This window comes from Prunus persica, chromosome G8 (assembly GCF_000346465.2).
Source record: "Prunus persica cultivar Lovell chromosome G8, Prunus_persica_NCBIv2, whole genome shotgun sequence".
Taxonomy (NCBI): Eukaryota; Viridiplantae; Streptophyta; class Magnoliopsida; order Rosales; family Rosaceae; genus Prunus; species Prunus persica.
Window position 1 is genome coordinate 6,001,911 of NC_034016.1, and position 17,307 is coordinate 6,019,217.

The window sequence follows — 17,307 nt, forward strand, 5'->3', positions numbered from 1 at the left end:
CCCCATTTAATAGGTTTCGGGGAATCCCCATCCCCGTTCCCGTCAGGGGACTATTCCCCATACTCGCCCTGAATCCCCGAATTTTTTTGCATAAAAAATATTTATCATATATTTTAACATTAAATTTCATATTAAATTATTATTCAACACATCCAAATTAACAATAAAGTTCAATTCAACTATTCAAAATCACATCGATATGAAATTCCAAAGAAGATTAGGAAGAAATATGAAAGGGAGGTTAACTTAGAGTTAAACATAAATATTATAATTATATATGTATTTATTTAAATATAAACATATATATTTTCGGGTCGGGTTCAAGGACGGGGACACCAATACCATCCCCTCCCCATACACATAGGGGATTTTTCAAGTTTGAAGATCTCCGTATCTGATACCTATTTGATCTAGAAATCTCCACCTATTAAAGTCGGGAGCCCGACCAGTACCCACCCCGTGGAGATTTTTGCAATCCCTACGTCAGAGGGAGGCCATATGCAAGACTTTCTCCCTCTTATAATGCTTCTTTTTTCTTTATTTAAATTTTCTATTTTTTTTTAAAAAGGCTGCTTTTAGAAACGACACGATTTCTGGACAGAAATATATGACTGCTTTTAGAAACGACACGTTTTCTTTTTTGTTTGGATGGAACGACACGTTTTCTTGCTCACACTACAAAACGTGGTCTTGCTCTCACTCCAAAACCATCATCATCGGAAGAGAGAGAAACTCTCTGGCCAAAAAAAAAGAAAAAAGAAAAAAAAGAAGGGAGAAACTCCGGTCATGGATTGCAGGGTCCTAGGCGAGGTTTCGGAAAACCCTTACGTACTTTTGCTCAACGATCTCTCTCTAATTCCCATTTCTCACTACTTCTTCGCCTTTCTCGCATTCTCCTTCGCATTTCTCTACCATTTCCTCGAATTCCATTTCCTCCAAGACCTCTTCAATGGCTTCAGAGGCAGCCCCGTCAGCTTGACCTACAATCCCTCCTCCCCTATCTACCATGGCGTCGTTTCCAAGTGCCGGATTCTCCATGCCAGGTCCCGATACTAACAATAACCAACTAGTTTCCATTTTTGTTGAATTATTTTTCCTTTTCAATTGATTTTAATTCACTTTTTTTTTTGGATATATGGATTGGTTTGCAGGTATTTGGCGACGCCATGGCTCTCAAGCCCTCATCTTCAGACTGTTTTCCTCAGTTTCTTTGGGCGGCCTCCTGCTTTCAGCTACCGAAGGTACAAAATCACTAAAAAGTGAAGGCTTTGTTTCTAGTGCTTTGTGAGCAATTGTCCTTGTTTTACATTTCACTATTCCACCATCTGGGACAGTTCAGGATTTGGAATTTATGGTTACTTTTGTGTGGCGGGTCTGCCGCATTTGTGCGCATGCGTTTTCGGTGGAATATTTTGAGTACTATTTCATCAACTGTGCCACTGGAGAAAAAAAAAACCCAATGCTGCTGTGTTGTTAGTGCTAAATTTCTTCGGATGTGGCTTCAGTTTTTAAAAATAGTAAAAGACTAGTAAATTCTTATTGTTTGTTGAGTCCAAATTCCGGAGTCCTAGAATTATATTCATAAAAAAATAACTGTTTCTTAATAGCCTATTTATACTACAATTTTGTGTGTTTCTTCTAAATATGTTTTTTTTTTCTACACAGGTTATACAACTGTCACAGAGATTCTTTTTTCTCTAGAATTTTGGTTCATGCTTTCCTCTAACAGATAGTCATGTATATTCTGTCTCAGAAAACTTTTTAATCTATCTGATGGCGGAACTGTTGCTTTGGATTGGCTACTGAGTTCTGATGGTAACTATTGTTTGTTTACCTGAAAGTAATGACCATATACATATATCAATTTGTAGACATTAATGAATGCATGATAATTTATACTCATTATCATTTTACTTATATGTTTCTGAATTGATTGTTTCTTACATTTTTACTTTCTTACCATTTAAAGTCTAAACTTCTTGGTATCTTATTTTTTCTTCAGTCTTGTATTGTGTCCTCATATAATGTACTATTTAGCACCCAGATTGGCTTCTGTTGATAGTATGTGTGATGTAGGCTGGTATTTAGATTTTATAGTGCTTCTTAGTCTGTAAAATACAGCCTTTCATGTTCAAATATTAATTGTTAATTCCTCAGTGACAATGTGTCCACCGGGTAGAATAGGGAACACAGAGAATAGGCGGATAAAGCAATAGGATAGAAGTCAGAACAAATATTGTTGAGTTCTGGGGTATAGAGACCTAAGGAAGCTCTATAATATGAAATTTCTGAATAAAGTTGATAAAAGACCCTTATTACAATCATAACTAGGCTTATATAGCCATCAAACCCTAGCATAAAGGGAAACCTAATCGACAAAGGAAATTAAACCAAACTGGAAAGGAAACCAAATCCTAATTGGAATAGGAAAACAAATATCAAAGTAACTTAATAATTTAAAATTGCTAATACTTACCCTTACTGGCTAACAAGCCCCCTTAGACTCGGAAAGTCCATTAGATGTTCCTGCATCACAATGTTATCATAGAAAGCAGTTGTAAGTTGTATTGTAATTGGTTCATTACTTGGGATCATCTATTTTATTTTGAGATTGTACGCTGATTATAGAAATTGATGACTTCATTTGTTCCATAGTTTGACCTTGAGGCTTTCTATAGAAAGGATGTCCTTATTTTTCTTAATTAAGGACATCTTATTTCTGTGCTGTAAACTAATGATCGGAACCGTTCAGTTTTTAGATTCTCTTCAAGGGTTATACTTGCAAAAAATCAGCTAAATCTGAAAATGTGGAGCCATTTGATTATCCATATTTTTGCTTCAGTTTTATCGAACGAAAAGCTTTTTTTTTCCCTTCACATTTTAGATGGCCACATCTTCAGATCCGGACGATTTATTGAAGGATAACGCTGGAAGTATAACCTAAAACATAGATCGTTCTGATCGTTGGAATACATGTTGGGTAGCCCTAGAAAGGATGTGTCCAATTTTCTTACAATAAGGGCATGAACATCTTTAACATAAAAATATTTTCCTGAACTTGCAATATAAGCAAACCTTTTGAACTGAAGAGTTGAAGTGCTATGGAAAAGGTGGTAAATTGTTTTCTTTACAGAATGTCGTCAACTTATCTTTCCCATGTCGGCATTGGCTTGAAACAGGGGAAATGGACTTTTATGGGAATTTTGGATCAAACTGAAACTTTGACAATATTTTTTCCAATATTGCTGAAATTTTCAGAAAATCTTGGGAAAACAAAATGATCCGGGAGAAAGGAAGTGTGTGTGTGTGTGTGTGTGTGTGTTTGTGTGTGTGTGTGTGTGTGTGTGTGTGTGTGTGTGTGGTTGTGGTGGTGGGGAGGGGAGAGAGAGAGAGAGAGAAGAAGAAGAGAACTTGTTTGGTTTTGAAAGATTCCTTCCTTCCCAGCTTTTTCACTTTGGCAGGTTGGGTTTTAAAATTTCTCCATTATCAATTTTAGTTTGTGTTAGATTAATTTCTATGTTGTTCTGTTATTTTATGCTAGACTTACTAGGGTCGTTCTTGTAATTTCCTACTTGTGTTGGTTACATGAAGGTGGCTGGTTATCATACCCTCAACTTATTTCTCTTAAACATCTGTTTCATCTTTCCTTCTTCACTGAAGGGTACTGAAAGTCAATTCACCTGGTTGAACTGGGGGTGCAGTTGGCTTTAGATGGACATCCTTTGTAGTAACTAATCCCCAGAAAGCATTAATACCAACTAGACAAACACTCTTTAAACTCCCCAACCGGACAGACTCCCCTTACATCATTAATAACTATCAGACAGATCCATTTGATCATCCCAAACTTAATTACTAGTTTGTACTTAGTAAACTTGCCAGACAACTCCCGATTATCTGTTTACTGCATAACATATTTATATATCAAGATCTTGCCTAAAGTGTTATGTCACTTTTGATTTTGTGGTATTAATTATTGTGAATCCTCTCTATTTTTTGATCCATGTATGTGCTATACTGCAGTTTCGGGAGATGTTTTTAGCACGAACAATGCTTTTCCAAAAGGTGACACCACCCCTATCGTGCTGGTGATTCCTGGATTAACCAGCGATTCTGATGCTGCTGTAAGCTTCATCTTTAAATTTTTTTTTTCACTCATCTTTGTTCTGTATTTGCTTTTTTTTATTTTTTATTTTATAACCAGAATCCCCAAAAGCCACATCACAGGCTTGGGTTTAAAACTGGGTCAATCTTTGGAAGGTAGGAAACTCTAGCAAATAGCTTGATAGGTACCTTAAAGAATTGAACCTCAGACCATGTTGGAGCAAACCTTACGACTAAACCCTCATTGGTACGCAGATTCTTTATTGTGTCTGTAAATGCTTCCAGTTGTAGTTCTGGTGTCTCTAGGAATATAATCTTCATGTTAACATAGTTGATTCAAATGAATTTTTTTTATCTAATCTAAGTAAGAAGTTAAAATAGCATTTAAATGCCTAAAGAAACTTTAAAGGAGAAATGTTGAAACTTGGAGTCTCGGCTGGGTTTCATGATCATTTTCTTTTGTTTTTTTCGTCAAAAAAACTTTAAGATAGAACCTTCCAATTTCGACATTATTCCAATGTAATTTGAGCTACAGAAAATGGGCTGTTAAAAACTTGTTACTAAATAGCTCATTAGGGGAACTTTAAGATCTTTGCAAGGACTTTACTCTTTTTTTTTGGTTACAATGGGGGCCAAAACACAAAACTACTTACAAACAAACCTGGGCCTGGAATAGATTCCTATCCTCAGCCAAAATATGAATTAAATTCTCGGGGGTTCTTCAATCAGAAGTAGGCCCAATCTTAAATTCAAGATGTGCCAGGCCATCCCATCTACGGCAAAGTTACACTCTGCACTGCCCCACACCATTCCATATATGCTGGCATTAATCAATCACACCTGGAAGTGAGTGAGAGCCTTTATGTTCATGATTACTCAAGGAGGCAGGCTTAAGTTGGTCTATTCCTGTTTCGTGTAATATGCTGTAATGTGAGGGGGTTACATGTTGGCAATTTTCTGGGTTGTATGGGTGGAGAGGAATATGAGGGTGTTTGAGAATATAATTGGTGAGGAGGTGGAGCACTTATGGAAAAGGGTTCGTTCTTGGGCATCTATTGCTTCAGAGTTTAAGAGTTCTTTCGTTATTTTATCAGATTGGGAAGCAGCAGCATGGTAGAATTTTTTGTCAAATTTTCATGTTTACTGTGCTACTGTATCTCTATTAGTGTGGAGTTGGCTTTTAGGTTCCATGATTAGTTTTGTTTTAAAAGCGGATTCCTTGTTCAAATTGATGAACCTTTGTTGTGTTTAGTAAAAGTTTTATGCATTTGGTGTGATTGCAAAGGTTGGAGTGAGTTCAGATCTCTCTTTTATTCCCTGCTCTTACTATTGTCCTACATAAAAAGGAGTACGATAATAAGGGGAGGACCTAGCTCCTAGGTTTAAAGCCATTTTATCTTCTTTGTTTTATGCTTCACATGTGTTTCTTCATTGCAATGACACTAGGAAACACTTCGCAACCCTTTATTTTTTCTTTTTCTATAGGAAACTTAATGATTATGAGTAAGATTCAGCAATGCTGCCTCTTTACCAAGATAGATACTGATTTATTAATATCTCATCCATTGGTAAGTAAAAGTGACCAGAGATAAAATATGCTTCTACACTCCTCTTTGGATTAAGAGCCTCTTGACCTTAGTGAATATGAGATGCACATTGATGTAGACAGTTATTTCTGATTGCCCATATTCACCATTTACGTCCTTGTGCCGGTTCAATGTTTACAATGTTTTCATTAATATGCCTCTTATGATCTATAAATGCAATTCATGACTCTATTCTAATGGTTGAGGTTCACCACTCTTTATTTAGATCAATTGAACCACAATCTTATCAAATTAAAGCTACGAAGATTTAATACCAGAGGGATTGTGATAAGTTTATAACAAAGAGCTTTAATGGTTTATATCTCCCTTATGTAGGACTCACATGAATGAATCATGTTCGTCAATTTAACTCTTCAATAAATAGTCTATGATATAAATCACAGCCTCTTTTATTCAATAAAATATTTACAAGGGCTTCAACTTTTGATAATCTTCTTTAAACTCATTCCTTAATAAGCTTTTGCCGTATGTAGGACGTTTTGTCTGCATACGTGCTGATTGGCTGATGTTACTTGATGTTGTTGCTGCAGTATATAAAGCATCTTGCTTTCAATACAGCCAAAAAGGGATGGAATGTTGTTGTTAGCAATCACAGAGGATTGGGTGGCATTTCAGTCACTGTAAGAAGCTCTTTCAATATAACCATTTTGTATTTGCTTTCAAGTCCTTATAACAGAATCTTTTCTTATAACCTTTTTGTACCTTTTTTTGAGTCCTTATAATTTTGGTGTGGTTAACTTTCTTTGCTGATGATTCTGTCAAGTGATTGGGCCCGCTGGAAAAAATTGGTAGCCACCATGGATATTAGAGAAAATTGTTATATCATGTTTCATGAGTAAGTATTGAAGGTGTACCAACATTGGGTTAGTTGGAATGGTCAGGCCCATGGTTTGCTCCCATGTGGTCCAAGGTTTGAAACCTCCAAAGGTACCTACCCTAGCTATTTGTTAGTGTTTCCTGCTTCCCAAAGGTTGTAGGGTTCGGCGGGGTACCCTAGTTTCAAAGTTGTGTCCGCATAGCAGACTGGGGCATCCAAAAATAAAAAATAAAAATATAGCTGCTAGATTGGGATTGCACTACAATCCACGCCATGTAGAGGCTAAAAATTCTTTACTTTTATACGTAGATTTTGTAAAGTACTAGGAATATGTGGATATGGTATAGATCAGTCAGTGTTTACAAAGTAGATTTTATTTTATTTTAATTGGAAACAAAACATTGGAATGATTTTGTACCACCTGCCGACTCAAGGATGGGATATCCTAAAATATTCTGACATTGATGTCCATGATGATGCCTTAAAGATCTTTGTTCCCTAACTAAATTCACCTATTTTTCTTCGAAGATTGTGTTTTTCCTCTCCAACCAAAACAATCCAAAGGACCGACACCATATAGTAATTCTCTTTTATAAGCTACTTCCAGAAAATCCACAACTAACACAGAATATAAATTTCTAAGCGAATAACTTAGTTCAAATTTTTGTAATAAAATCTTTGTTTCTTCTACAATAAGGAAAAAAAAAACTAATCCAAATTTGTGTAGTGAAAGAACATCATACCATAACCTTAATTGAAAACACCAAACCTCAGAGGTAATTTTGGGGGTCACAAATATTAATTTTATCATGGACCATCAACCAAACAAAAATGTGCACCATAGTTGGTACACTAGCCTTTCAAATCATCTTTCACGGTTCGAAAATCGGATCATCAGGACTTTCCACCAAAGAGTGGAAAAATGATTTACAACAGAATTCTGAAATTGTGAATGCTTCAAACTCTTATAAGGCCTATTTAAATTTAGCAAGGTCGTTAGTAATTTGGGGATAAGATATTTGAAAATTCTGATAATTCTATATCATTTAAAATTTGCTTCAATGATTAATTCCAAGAGATAGCTGTATAATATGAAAAGAAGCAAAATTAAAAAGTAAATGAATCCTTTGGTATATGGAAGCTATTTGTATTTTGGTGGTTCAGCGTATACAATTCTTTTGAAGCATGGAGAGTGGCAATGAACTAATTTGATGGAGGGGAGCACACCAGAAAAGAAAAAAATTATCTTCTAGGGAACAAGCTATTTTGTGAAAGAATTCTTCAACAAGAAGAGGAATAAGCTATTTTCTAGAAAGCAAAAAAGAAAATGAAAGAAATGGGTTAGAAAATATTCATACATATTCTTGGCTTTGGCCATTTTTGAAATTGGACTTTTATAGCTAAATTTTGTTCTTGTGGATACACTTATCTCCAAAGAGACTTTGTATAGGAATATTGAGTGAGTGATATGGAAGAGTATTATCAAATTCTAGTGAATTGACGGCTGATTCTGTACCTCACTGTTTTGTCGGCTTATATTGTTTATTTATTTATTCCTCTTGGGATCTAAAATCAATAAAATTAGTATCAATTTCCCTTGTAATGGAAGTGTTTGAAAAAATCTACCGACTATGTTCATCATTAGTATTGTGTTTTAACTTCTAAGGCTGACATTTGGTAGGTTGTATGATGCTTCTCCCTTGTGTAATTTTCAAGCTATTGTCAATTTCTCTTTGAATAATCAGTTTTCTCATCAAGTCAATGAAATATATTGGTAATTCCTGTTTGTTTTCTTGTTAATATTTCAGTCCGATTTCTTTTATAATGCTGGATGGACAGAGGATTTACGGACAGTTGTTAGTAACCTCCATGATGAATACCCCAACGCTCCTTTATTTCTTGTTGGATTGAGTGTAGGTGCCAACATTTTGGTATGTTATTTGACCATGTCAGATTATTATTTTAAGCCTGTTGTAATTATAAAGCTAGATTTTATCTTTTATTGTTGCATTTGACTATTCTTGTTGGAATGAGTATAGGTGCTAACACTTTGTTTTCGTTGTAGAGGTACTCAACCTTGCCATTTCTAGTCGTATTCTAATCTTTGACATGAAACAGAATCTTGTAGTATGTTTGATATGACATAGAAGTCAAATTCATTATCTCTCTTTATTCTCATTTTCTAGTAATTATGAATTTTTGAACCTGCAAGTTACTGAGCTATTTTTATTGCCCTTAAGACTTAATTAGCTTTTAAAATAATTCCAAAATAGTATTAATTTTTAACATCCTCTGTTTCTTACTTTCTTTTAATAACTTGTGATGTTAACATTCATGTTTACTTTATTGATTTCAGGTAAAATATCTTGGGGAGGATGGCGACAAGGTTCCTGTTGCTGGGGCTGTAGCTATCTGTTCCCCTTGGGACCTTTTGGTTAGTGCTTCAACTTAATGGTTATGTGAAGGGCAATGTTTCTGGTTTGTGATTAAATGCATTAGCAGCATGTGTACACAATTTTCTATATATGGCTTTCTCTCAATTTTTTATTTTCTACTCTTGCCTATGCTTAGGCTATACTAGTTCCCCTCACCTGTGTCCATGATCATGAATGAAAGGGCCAGTTGAGGATAATAATAGGGGAACATATTATGGATGCCAGGGTTAAAATTTGTTTAGGGTTCCAAATTCAGTGTTCTAACTTTTGGACATTGTTTTGTTTTGTCTGAACTTTGTTATTTATTGCTAAATATGTTAATTTTAAACCCAAGTAGAGTACATTTCACAAAAGCCATTGTATATCACAAATTGCAGCTCTACCCATATTTTTATTGGAACTATATGTAAAGAACTGCAATTTATAATACCTTATTGCACATAGTAGGGTGTTGTTTAGCATATGCTAGTTTTAAAGCCAATTAGTAGTACATTGCAAAGAGACCAATGTATATCACAAGTTGCAGTACATCGTTTTTGTGCATAATAAGGCACCATGCATTTGATGTAGTTACTGCTATAGCCTATGCCATCATGCCATCATGGTGCATTTTCATAAGGTGTTCAACATATTTGCCAAATCCAAGAAACTTTACAAAATTGCACTTTGGGTCTAGAAAGTTGACTTGCATCCCATACGTGTTTCACTTGGGGTGCTCTTTTGTAAAAAAAAAATCCTTTATAAATGTTTGGGGATGTGTTTTTTTTTTCAGTGAAACTTTAGAAGATGTTAAATTGATGGTTCATCAATTTAACATATAAAATTCTTAGATAGTTTGTCCATGGTAAAATATCACATGTAGGGTGAAAACAGTATATGTTGTAGGCTTGTAGCTGACAGCCTGACACATATAAAAGTTGAAATCTGCTGTTTGGCATTTGATCTCCTTTTGGTGTTGGGTAGCTCTTGTCTGTATTTCCTTCTTTTCTTTTCTCCTTTTGTTTTTGCTTTGTTATTGTTTGACCTCTTGTCCATCTTTTGTCCATCTTTGATATTTTACAACCTCTTGTCCAACTTGAATGATAATGTGTGAAAACGTTTTAATTTTAATTCTCTTGTTCAAGAAACTACATAATTATCTAATGTGGTTTGAACCCTATAACATAGAAACTTAGATCCCTAACCCTTAGGAGTACACTTAAGCATTAGCATTCTAGTGTAAATTGATTTTATCTTTTCACATGACGACTTATTCTGAAAGTTACCTAAATGCCCTTGACATTCTTACTAGAATCTATGTTACAGGGGTATGTCTGTCTTTTTGAACCCCATTGTTGGGTTATTCTGTCTGCTCTTTAGTGATGCAGAGACATAGAGCAGAGTACCACCCTTGGGTTCGAAGATTAGGGAGTTTGGCCTGAGATGTTTTGAGGAGAGATGGCTCAGGTGAGGCCCCATTGTGGTCCTGCAGTGGTGCTAATCATGAGAAAGACAAGGAAATCTAGCATTAATCTCAGCAAAATGGAATGACTAGTGAGCATGTGATGTAGGAGCAAGAGTTATAGTTAAGTAGTGAGAAACATTGCATGCGTTGTATGGAGTCAAGTCTTTTGGTCTGAAGTCTTTGGCAAATCCAAAGCTGAAGTTTGGATATTGGCATGGGTTTCCTTCTGTCCAGGTTTCTAACCCCCTTTATAGGAGAAGGGAGGCCCTATTTATAAGCATAATTCCGATCGTGGTATTAAATGCCTACCCTTCCCATCGGAGGAGCCTTTTTCCTTCTTGGAGGGCTCTTGGGTGCTTGGCTTTGAGAGAAATTTAACAGGCCATTGGGCATTTAACAGATAATTGGCATGGGATTTGGGTAGAATAGATGTTCTCTGGCCCGTAGTATTGTTATGCTTGACTGTGGGCCCCACATTCCTCCAACTAGGGTTGGGCCTGCTCCAACTATTATAAGTAATTCAGGCCTTCTTTTTATATGTACCTTCCAAATCACATCGTACAAGTGAGCTTGGAGTTGGCTTATCCACCTCGTGATTTATGCTGGCTTCACATTCCAAGTGTGCATGATCTTTATGACCCAGGAGAGACTCTATGGACCTTTGGGTCGTCTTTTGGAATCTCTTGATTTTGTTTGGGGCAGGACATGACTTAATATTTTTTGTTCTTTCACACTTGCATGGGCATCGTTATTATTTTGGGCCATTAAATTGGATCTTAACATGTTGGACTTCTACATTCATTATTTAGCCAGTTAAATTAAATTCCATGAGAAGAAACTCCACACACCACACCTGTTGATTTCTCTGGGCTTGGGCATGGAATGAGGCATTGACTTGGTGTATATTTTAAGCATGGATGATCCTTATGACTCAGATTATAAAGTGGGACGTAACTAAGCGCTGCCACGGCAGAATAGCATGGCACATGTTTGGTTGGATGGCGTGGCATGACATTGCATGGGTTGGCCAAGCACGGATTATAACAGGGGTCATAATTGTGTCAATGAGCCTTTAGGTGTCTCTGGAATCTCTTAATTTTGTTTAGGGCTGCATGGTGCGGCACAGCATGACTGAATATTTTTTGTTGATTGGGCTTGCATGGGCATCATTGTTATTTTGGGCCTTAGCTACTTCTGGTCACGTAGGCCTTCTCACATTTTGGAAACACATTCTATTAGCCCATTAGCTGTATCAGCGACTCTAAAATCTTTTCACCCCAACATATCTTTGGAAACATCTGACTAACATGCCAATATTTTCATCTTTGGTCATACCATACATGTTTAGGCAAACAAACCATTTCTCTGTTGCGTTCCCCTCTGACACCTGTCTGTAAGTTCCCAAATACGCCGTACCTAGGTAAAAGAATTTTCTGCACGTGATGCTATTGTGGAAAAAAGAAGGTTGTTTGCTTGTTTCATATGTATCATGGAATTGTAATTATTCACTTGGCATCAGAAGTGAAGTTACTTATCATTTTTTGTTTGTTTGTTATGCAGATTGGTGACAGATTTATAGGCCGTAGGCTGTTGCAAAAGTTTTATGACAAAGCACTAACAACTGGCCTTCTAGGCTATGCACAATTGTATGTCTGTGCCTCCTTTTTAATTGGGTAGTAAATAGCTCATAAAACATAATGTAATGTCCTACTTTATATGTATATATTTTGGCATGTGTACGGACCACATTCATTTCATTTCGTGAAATATCTAAAAGGTATGATTTTTATTTATTTATTTGTTTAAACAATAGTTTCTGTTCTCCTTTTGTTTGAATATTTATGAAAAATTATAAATGTTGAATGCAGACACCAGCCTCGCTTTTTTCGCCTCGCTAATTGGGAAGGCATAAAAAAGGTTGGTGTTTTCTCATGTTTAAGATTTTTCAGATGAGCTTCAGCATCATTGTAAGAGCAGCAAATAAAGTTGATAATAAATCTTTGCACCCTGCTATAAACAATTGATTAGAATAAACAATATTGTTCTCATTCCTTTCTGCTTTGGAAATGAAATACTAAATTAATAGTTTGTCACATTTTTGGACCTACAAGTACTTTTCTTCTCGTAGGTTCATGTTTTGAAGCCAAGATGGACCATCATAAATTAGTTGTGGTTTTATATCACTCATGCCAAATTTTATTGTCCAGGAAAACATCCAAGTGAAACTGTTGGCATTACCTCTCTCTCTCTCTCTCCCTATATATGTATATATATATATACACACACACATATACGTGCTACTAATGTTTCTTTTGTTCTTATCTTGTGCTTCAACAGTCACGTTCTATTCGTGATTTTGATCAGCATGCTACCTGCATTGTTGGGAAATTTGAGGTATTAATGTCTGAGATCTCAATGATTTCTCTCACTTGACCTCTATTTTATTTTATTTATTAATCGCCTTGTCTTTTTTTTTTTTTTCAGACTGTTGACACATATTACAGGCGCTGTACCAGTGCTAATTATGTGGGAAATGTGTCAGTGCCGCTACTCTGTATCAGTGCTTTAGATGATCCAGTCTGCACTAGGGAAGCCATTCCTTGGGAGGAATGCAGGTGGACCTACTCTTGGAGTGTTTAGTTTCATTCATCACTTTCTCCTTTCGCATCGTTTAAGCACATGCTTGGTATTTGTCTTCAATAGGGCAAACATAAATATTGTACTGGCTACAACAAAGCATGGAGGACACTTGGCTTTCTTTGAAGGATTAACAGCTGCTGGTATCTGGTACTTAATGCTTCCATGTTATTAGGATACGCTTCTCATATCTTTGCGTTGGTCACCACTTTTGAGCTAAAATATGTTTTTTTTCTTTCCACAGACTTCATGTGATTCTATGTAGCTACGCCTAGTAGCAACCTGTATAATATTACATTATTTATTGGGTTTTGTGCTAAAATAGCCCTTTTGTAAAACACTTATTATGTAATAGCCACTTCCCAATATGTCATTCCAAAATGACCATACACTATCTCCTATTTGCTTAGAAAAAGTGTTTTACAAAGGGGCTATTTTAGCCAATTTCACTTATTTATTTCATATAGCTTTGGGTTTTTAACCTTGTCTTTAATTTGATGCTTTAAGACGCATCACAGCTTTGGCAATTTTTGTGTGCATTTTGGGCAGCCATATCATAAATTTCTTTCTGACGTGTGATTAATTTTGTTTCCCTTGCAGGTGGGTTAGAGCTACCGATGAATTTCTAAAGATTTTACACTCTAGTCAATATATGCATGTACAGAAGGTATAATTTTGTTTACATTATTCTTTGAGCGCTTAATGAAGTAATCTAGTTATTGGGTTGCATGAAGTTTAAAGGTTTAATCTCTGATGCTGTCCAGGAGTCCATGCAAATTGTTGTTTAAAATGCATTATAACGTTGTTCTGTATTTGTTAACATGCTGCAGAATACAGGCCATTTATGTGAGTTAATATTGTTGATTTTCATGTATCTTTCAGATGGTGAGTTTTGGTGCACAGTCGTCATTGGACTCTTCAATAGATCAAGGTCCCTACGTAAACATTGCAGAAGATGGAATGGTAGCAGCAGTGGGCAATGAACAGGCGAAAGAAAATAGGACAGAAGATGTACTTGAACAACAAAAGACTCATCAGAGAAAAACTAATGAAATGGTCTCAGGAGAACAAGATGACCATATGATAAAGCCAGAACCATGCTCAGGGGAAATCGTACAATCCTCTGAACAAGCTACTAGAAGGCAGGATTCTAAGCCTCTTGATGTAATTTCACCTGTTAGAAGATGCTTAGAGCTGCTATCCCAACGGAGTAGATGGTCATTCTGGTTGCTTGTTTATGTTGCCATTGTCACAAGTTGGCCATTGGTTGGTTCTGCCCTTCAGATTGTCTTCCGAAAGAAGCTCAGAAATATCTTCCGTGCTGCTTAGAAGATGATCCCGTGCTTTTGAAATTATCAGTTGTATGCTAAATCTTGGTTTTCATTCCCAGTAATATTTTTTTTTTTTTGGGGGTAGGGAGATAAAAATAAGCAGCTGAATATGAAACTAGTTTCACCAAAGGTATACTAAAATTAATAGGGTGATTTTATTGGCATGCCATTACTTGCTCTTTGCACCATATACTAATTTTAAATATGAATAACCTATATTACCATTGTATATAATTACCGTCAAGGACAAACATCATTGAAAATAAAAATTAAATTTGCACCTTACATCCCACATATCCTGCAATTTTAGTTAGACCTTTTTTTTTTTTTTTTTTTTTTTCCCTCAAACCATCAAGTTCCTATAACTTTACCGAGGTTTATACATTTGTATTGGTGAAACAATATCTTCTATTTATTTATAAAGGGTGAGGCTAAAGTTAGAGAGGCTTCGAAGAGATTTGAGTTTATATTTTGGCATTTTTCAAGTTTAGGATTTCATGATGATCGTTGGTTGCGCTTAGCACACTAGTATCAAATGCGATAGGTAAATTCAGTGGGAAGTCACTGAAACATTGCACCTATTTCAGTTGTGTTTGACCGGCAGTTAACTTAAGATGCGGTGGAGATTCACTATAACATGGAACAGTAGTTGGTGGTGCATTATCAAATTTTTACCTACAAATTGCAGTTGCTATGGTAAACCAAATTTATATTTTGCTTTTTATTGTTACAGTAAAACGACTTACCTAGGCATTCCAAATTACAGTTGTTATGTGAGTTCAAAAACTCGTAAGTAAAGATGGATCAATGGAACCTACTCGAGATGGCTCTGTAGGCTCGACATCTACCTCAACATTATTATTATGAGTAGCAGCTACATTTTCAACCTCTGTAGTATCCTTAAAGTGGTGTGGGGGACCATGCTGGGGCTGGTCCTCTTGAGGGGCTAACCTCGCCTCTTTGTCTCCTCGTTGAGGCTGTGGGACGCTGTCTATCAGGTCAAGATATGAAGCCTTAGTAGTACCTCTGCAAGTCCTCTTCATAACTAAAAAATGATATTAAGTACAAACTCAGTAACGAATTTGATAGATGATCATTGAAACAAGAAATGAATTCAGTAGACTACCAGTGGAAAATGGAAATACATTCGGTGGATCACCACCGAAAAACGAAACACATTCAGTGGACAGCCACTGAAAAACAAAAACAAATTTGGTGAACTACTATTGAAACAAGGTAACGATTTTGGTAGGATTTACACATGCAAGTTAAGGAATGGGGTTCATAAGGGCAATTTATGAAGAAAAATAGGGTGTAGTGAGTAATTTTAAATTTTAGTAAAATTTAGTGGGGGTGTAAAGAGAATATGGGGTGCAAAGAGAAAAACTTGGGGTGCTAATAAAATTATGCTAATAAATATGAGGGTTAATTGCAATTTAGTTACACCCTTAAAATATGTTATCCCTATTTTTTCAATTTTTACAATTAGATATCTCGGTCTTTTAAATTTGTTACAATGTGATTCCACTGTTAGATCTCTTCATAGCTATTTGCATGGCATTATTGGTCCCATATTTTTGCTTTTTTAAATTTTAAATTGATAAAATTTTTATTTTTTGGAAAAATTTGAAGAAACAAAGAAAAATAAAATTCATCCCCAAAACCAACGCCCCACCAATTTCTTCTCCCCCTACCTCGACCCCAAAATCCAGTCCCCCACCCTCCAACCCCAGCTCCTAGACCACTTGTTGAGAGACCACCACCCACCGCCCTCCTCCCTAAACCCACCCCTCCTCGGTGGCGTTGGACTTGCTGAGTAGGACCAAGACATCCTTTTAAAGAGGGTGTTGATATTTCTGTGGAAAATTTATCAAAAATAGTCAAAACTTGCCCCTAATTTCAAAAATGTCAGTTTTTGTAAAAAAGTTCAAATATAGCAGAAAATAGGGGTGGCATTTTAAACCGAAAAACCGAAAAACCGCAAAAACCAACCGATATTTTACCGCAATAAAACCGCAATCGCGGTAAACCGAACCGCAATCGCGGTATTAAGAACCGAACCGCATTTACGGTTGCGGTTGCGGTATTTGATTTTTAAAATTTGCGGTTACCGCAAACCGCAAAGTATAGCCGCACGGCTATATTCTATGAATAATTAAGTAAAATTGTAAACCCTTCTCTTCTCTTGAATTGGTGGAAAGGGAACCAAACAAGATATCCTATTCTTTCACAAGTTCCCAAGGATATCTTTGCAATTCCAAGTTCTACGGTTGCTAGTGAAAATGCTTTTAGCCTAGGCAAGAGGATTGTGGATCCTTTTAGAAGCTCTTTGCATCCTAAAATGGTAGAGGCATTAGTGTGTACTAGTGATTGGCTTAGAGCGGACGAATTTTCCTTTTACAAGGAACCAACAGATGATGAGGTTGAATTCTACAAGGAAATGGAAGATATGACAACTTGTAAGTAATTAGTTTATTTATGCTAATGTTATTTATGCTTCTTCTTATAATAAAATGTACTAAACTATGTTGTTTTATTTGTAGATAGCATTGGTGCTCAAACAACACAAAGGGGTTCTTCAAATCCACTCACCACTAACACTTGAGTTTGTAACATTGGTGTATTGCATTTTTCCTTTTAGTTTGTAACTTTAATTAACTGTGAATTGGAATTTTCTTTTTGGTTGTAACTTTAATTCATTTTGCTTTTGGTTTGTAAATTTAAAGGATTTGGAATTGGAATGCTTGAGAAGTTTAACTTTAATTGGAATGTTTGGAATTGTAACTTTAATTTTCTTAGGTTGTGAATGCTTGAGAATTGGAATCGATTGTGAATTTATATATGCTTGAGAAATTGAGGTTGTGTATTTATTTATTTAGGTTGTAAATTTATATTTTTGTGAATACTTGAGAATTTGCGGTTTTAAACCGCA

The 17,307-nt window shown here is 35.9% G+C and overlaps 1 protein-coding gene across 2 annotated transcripts; it reads left to right on the forward strand.

The window, feature by feature from the left end:
• On the forward strand, positions 676–14,667 carry LOC18768462 (embryogenesis-associated protein EMB8). Of its 2 annotated transcripts, XM_020570121.1 has the most exons (14): positions 677–1,043; positions 1,152–1,241; positions 1,754–1,815; positions 4,024–4,124; positions 6,242–6,331; positions 8,337–8,459; positions 8,885–8,962; positions 11,968–12,053; positions 12,276–12,324; positions 12,745–12,801; positions 12,892–13,022; positions 13,111–13,194; positions 13,645–13,711; positions 13,927–14,667. In XM_020570121.1, exons 1-14 carry the CDS (start codon positions 787–789, stop codon positions 14,371–14,373), a joined length of 1,722 nt encoding a protein of 573 aa, XP_020425710.1. In that variant the 5' UTR covers positions 677–786; the 3' UTR covers positions 14,374–14,667. The 2 variants fall into 2 exon arrangements, with proteins under 2 accessions (XP_007200737.2, XP_020425710.1); XM_007200675.2 differs by lacking the exon at positions 6,242–6,331 and having other exon boundaries at positions 676–1,043.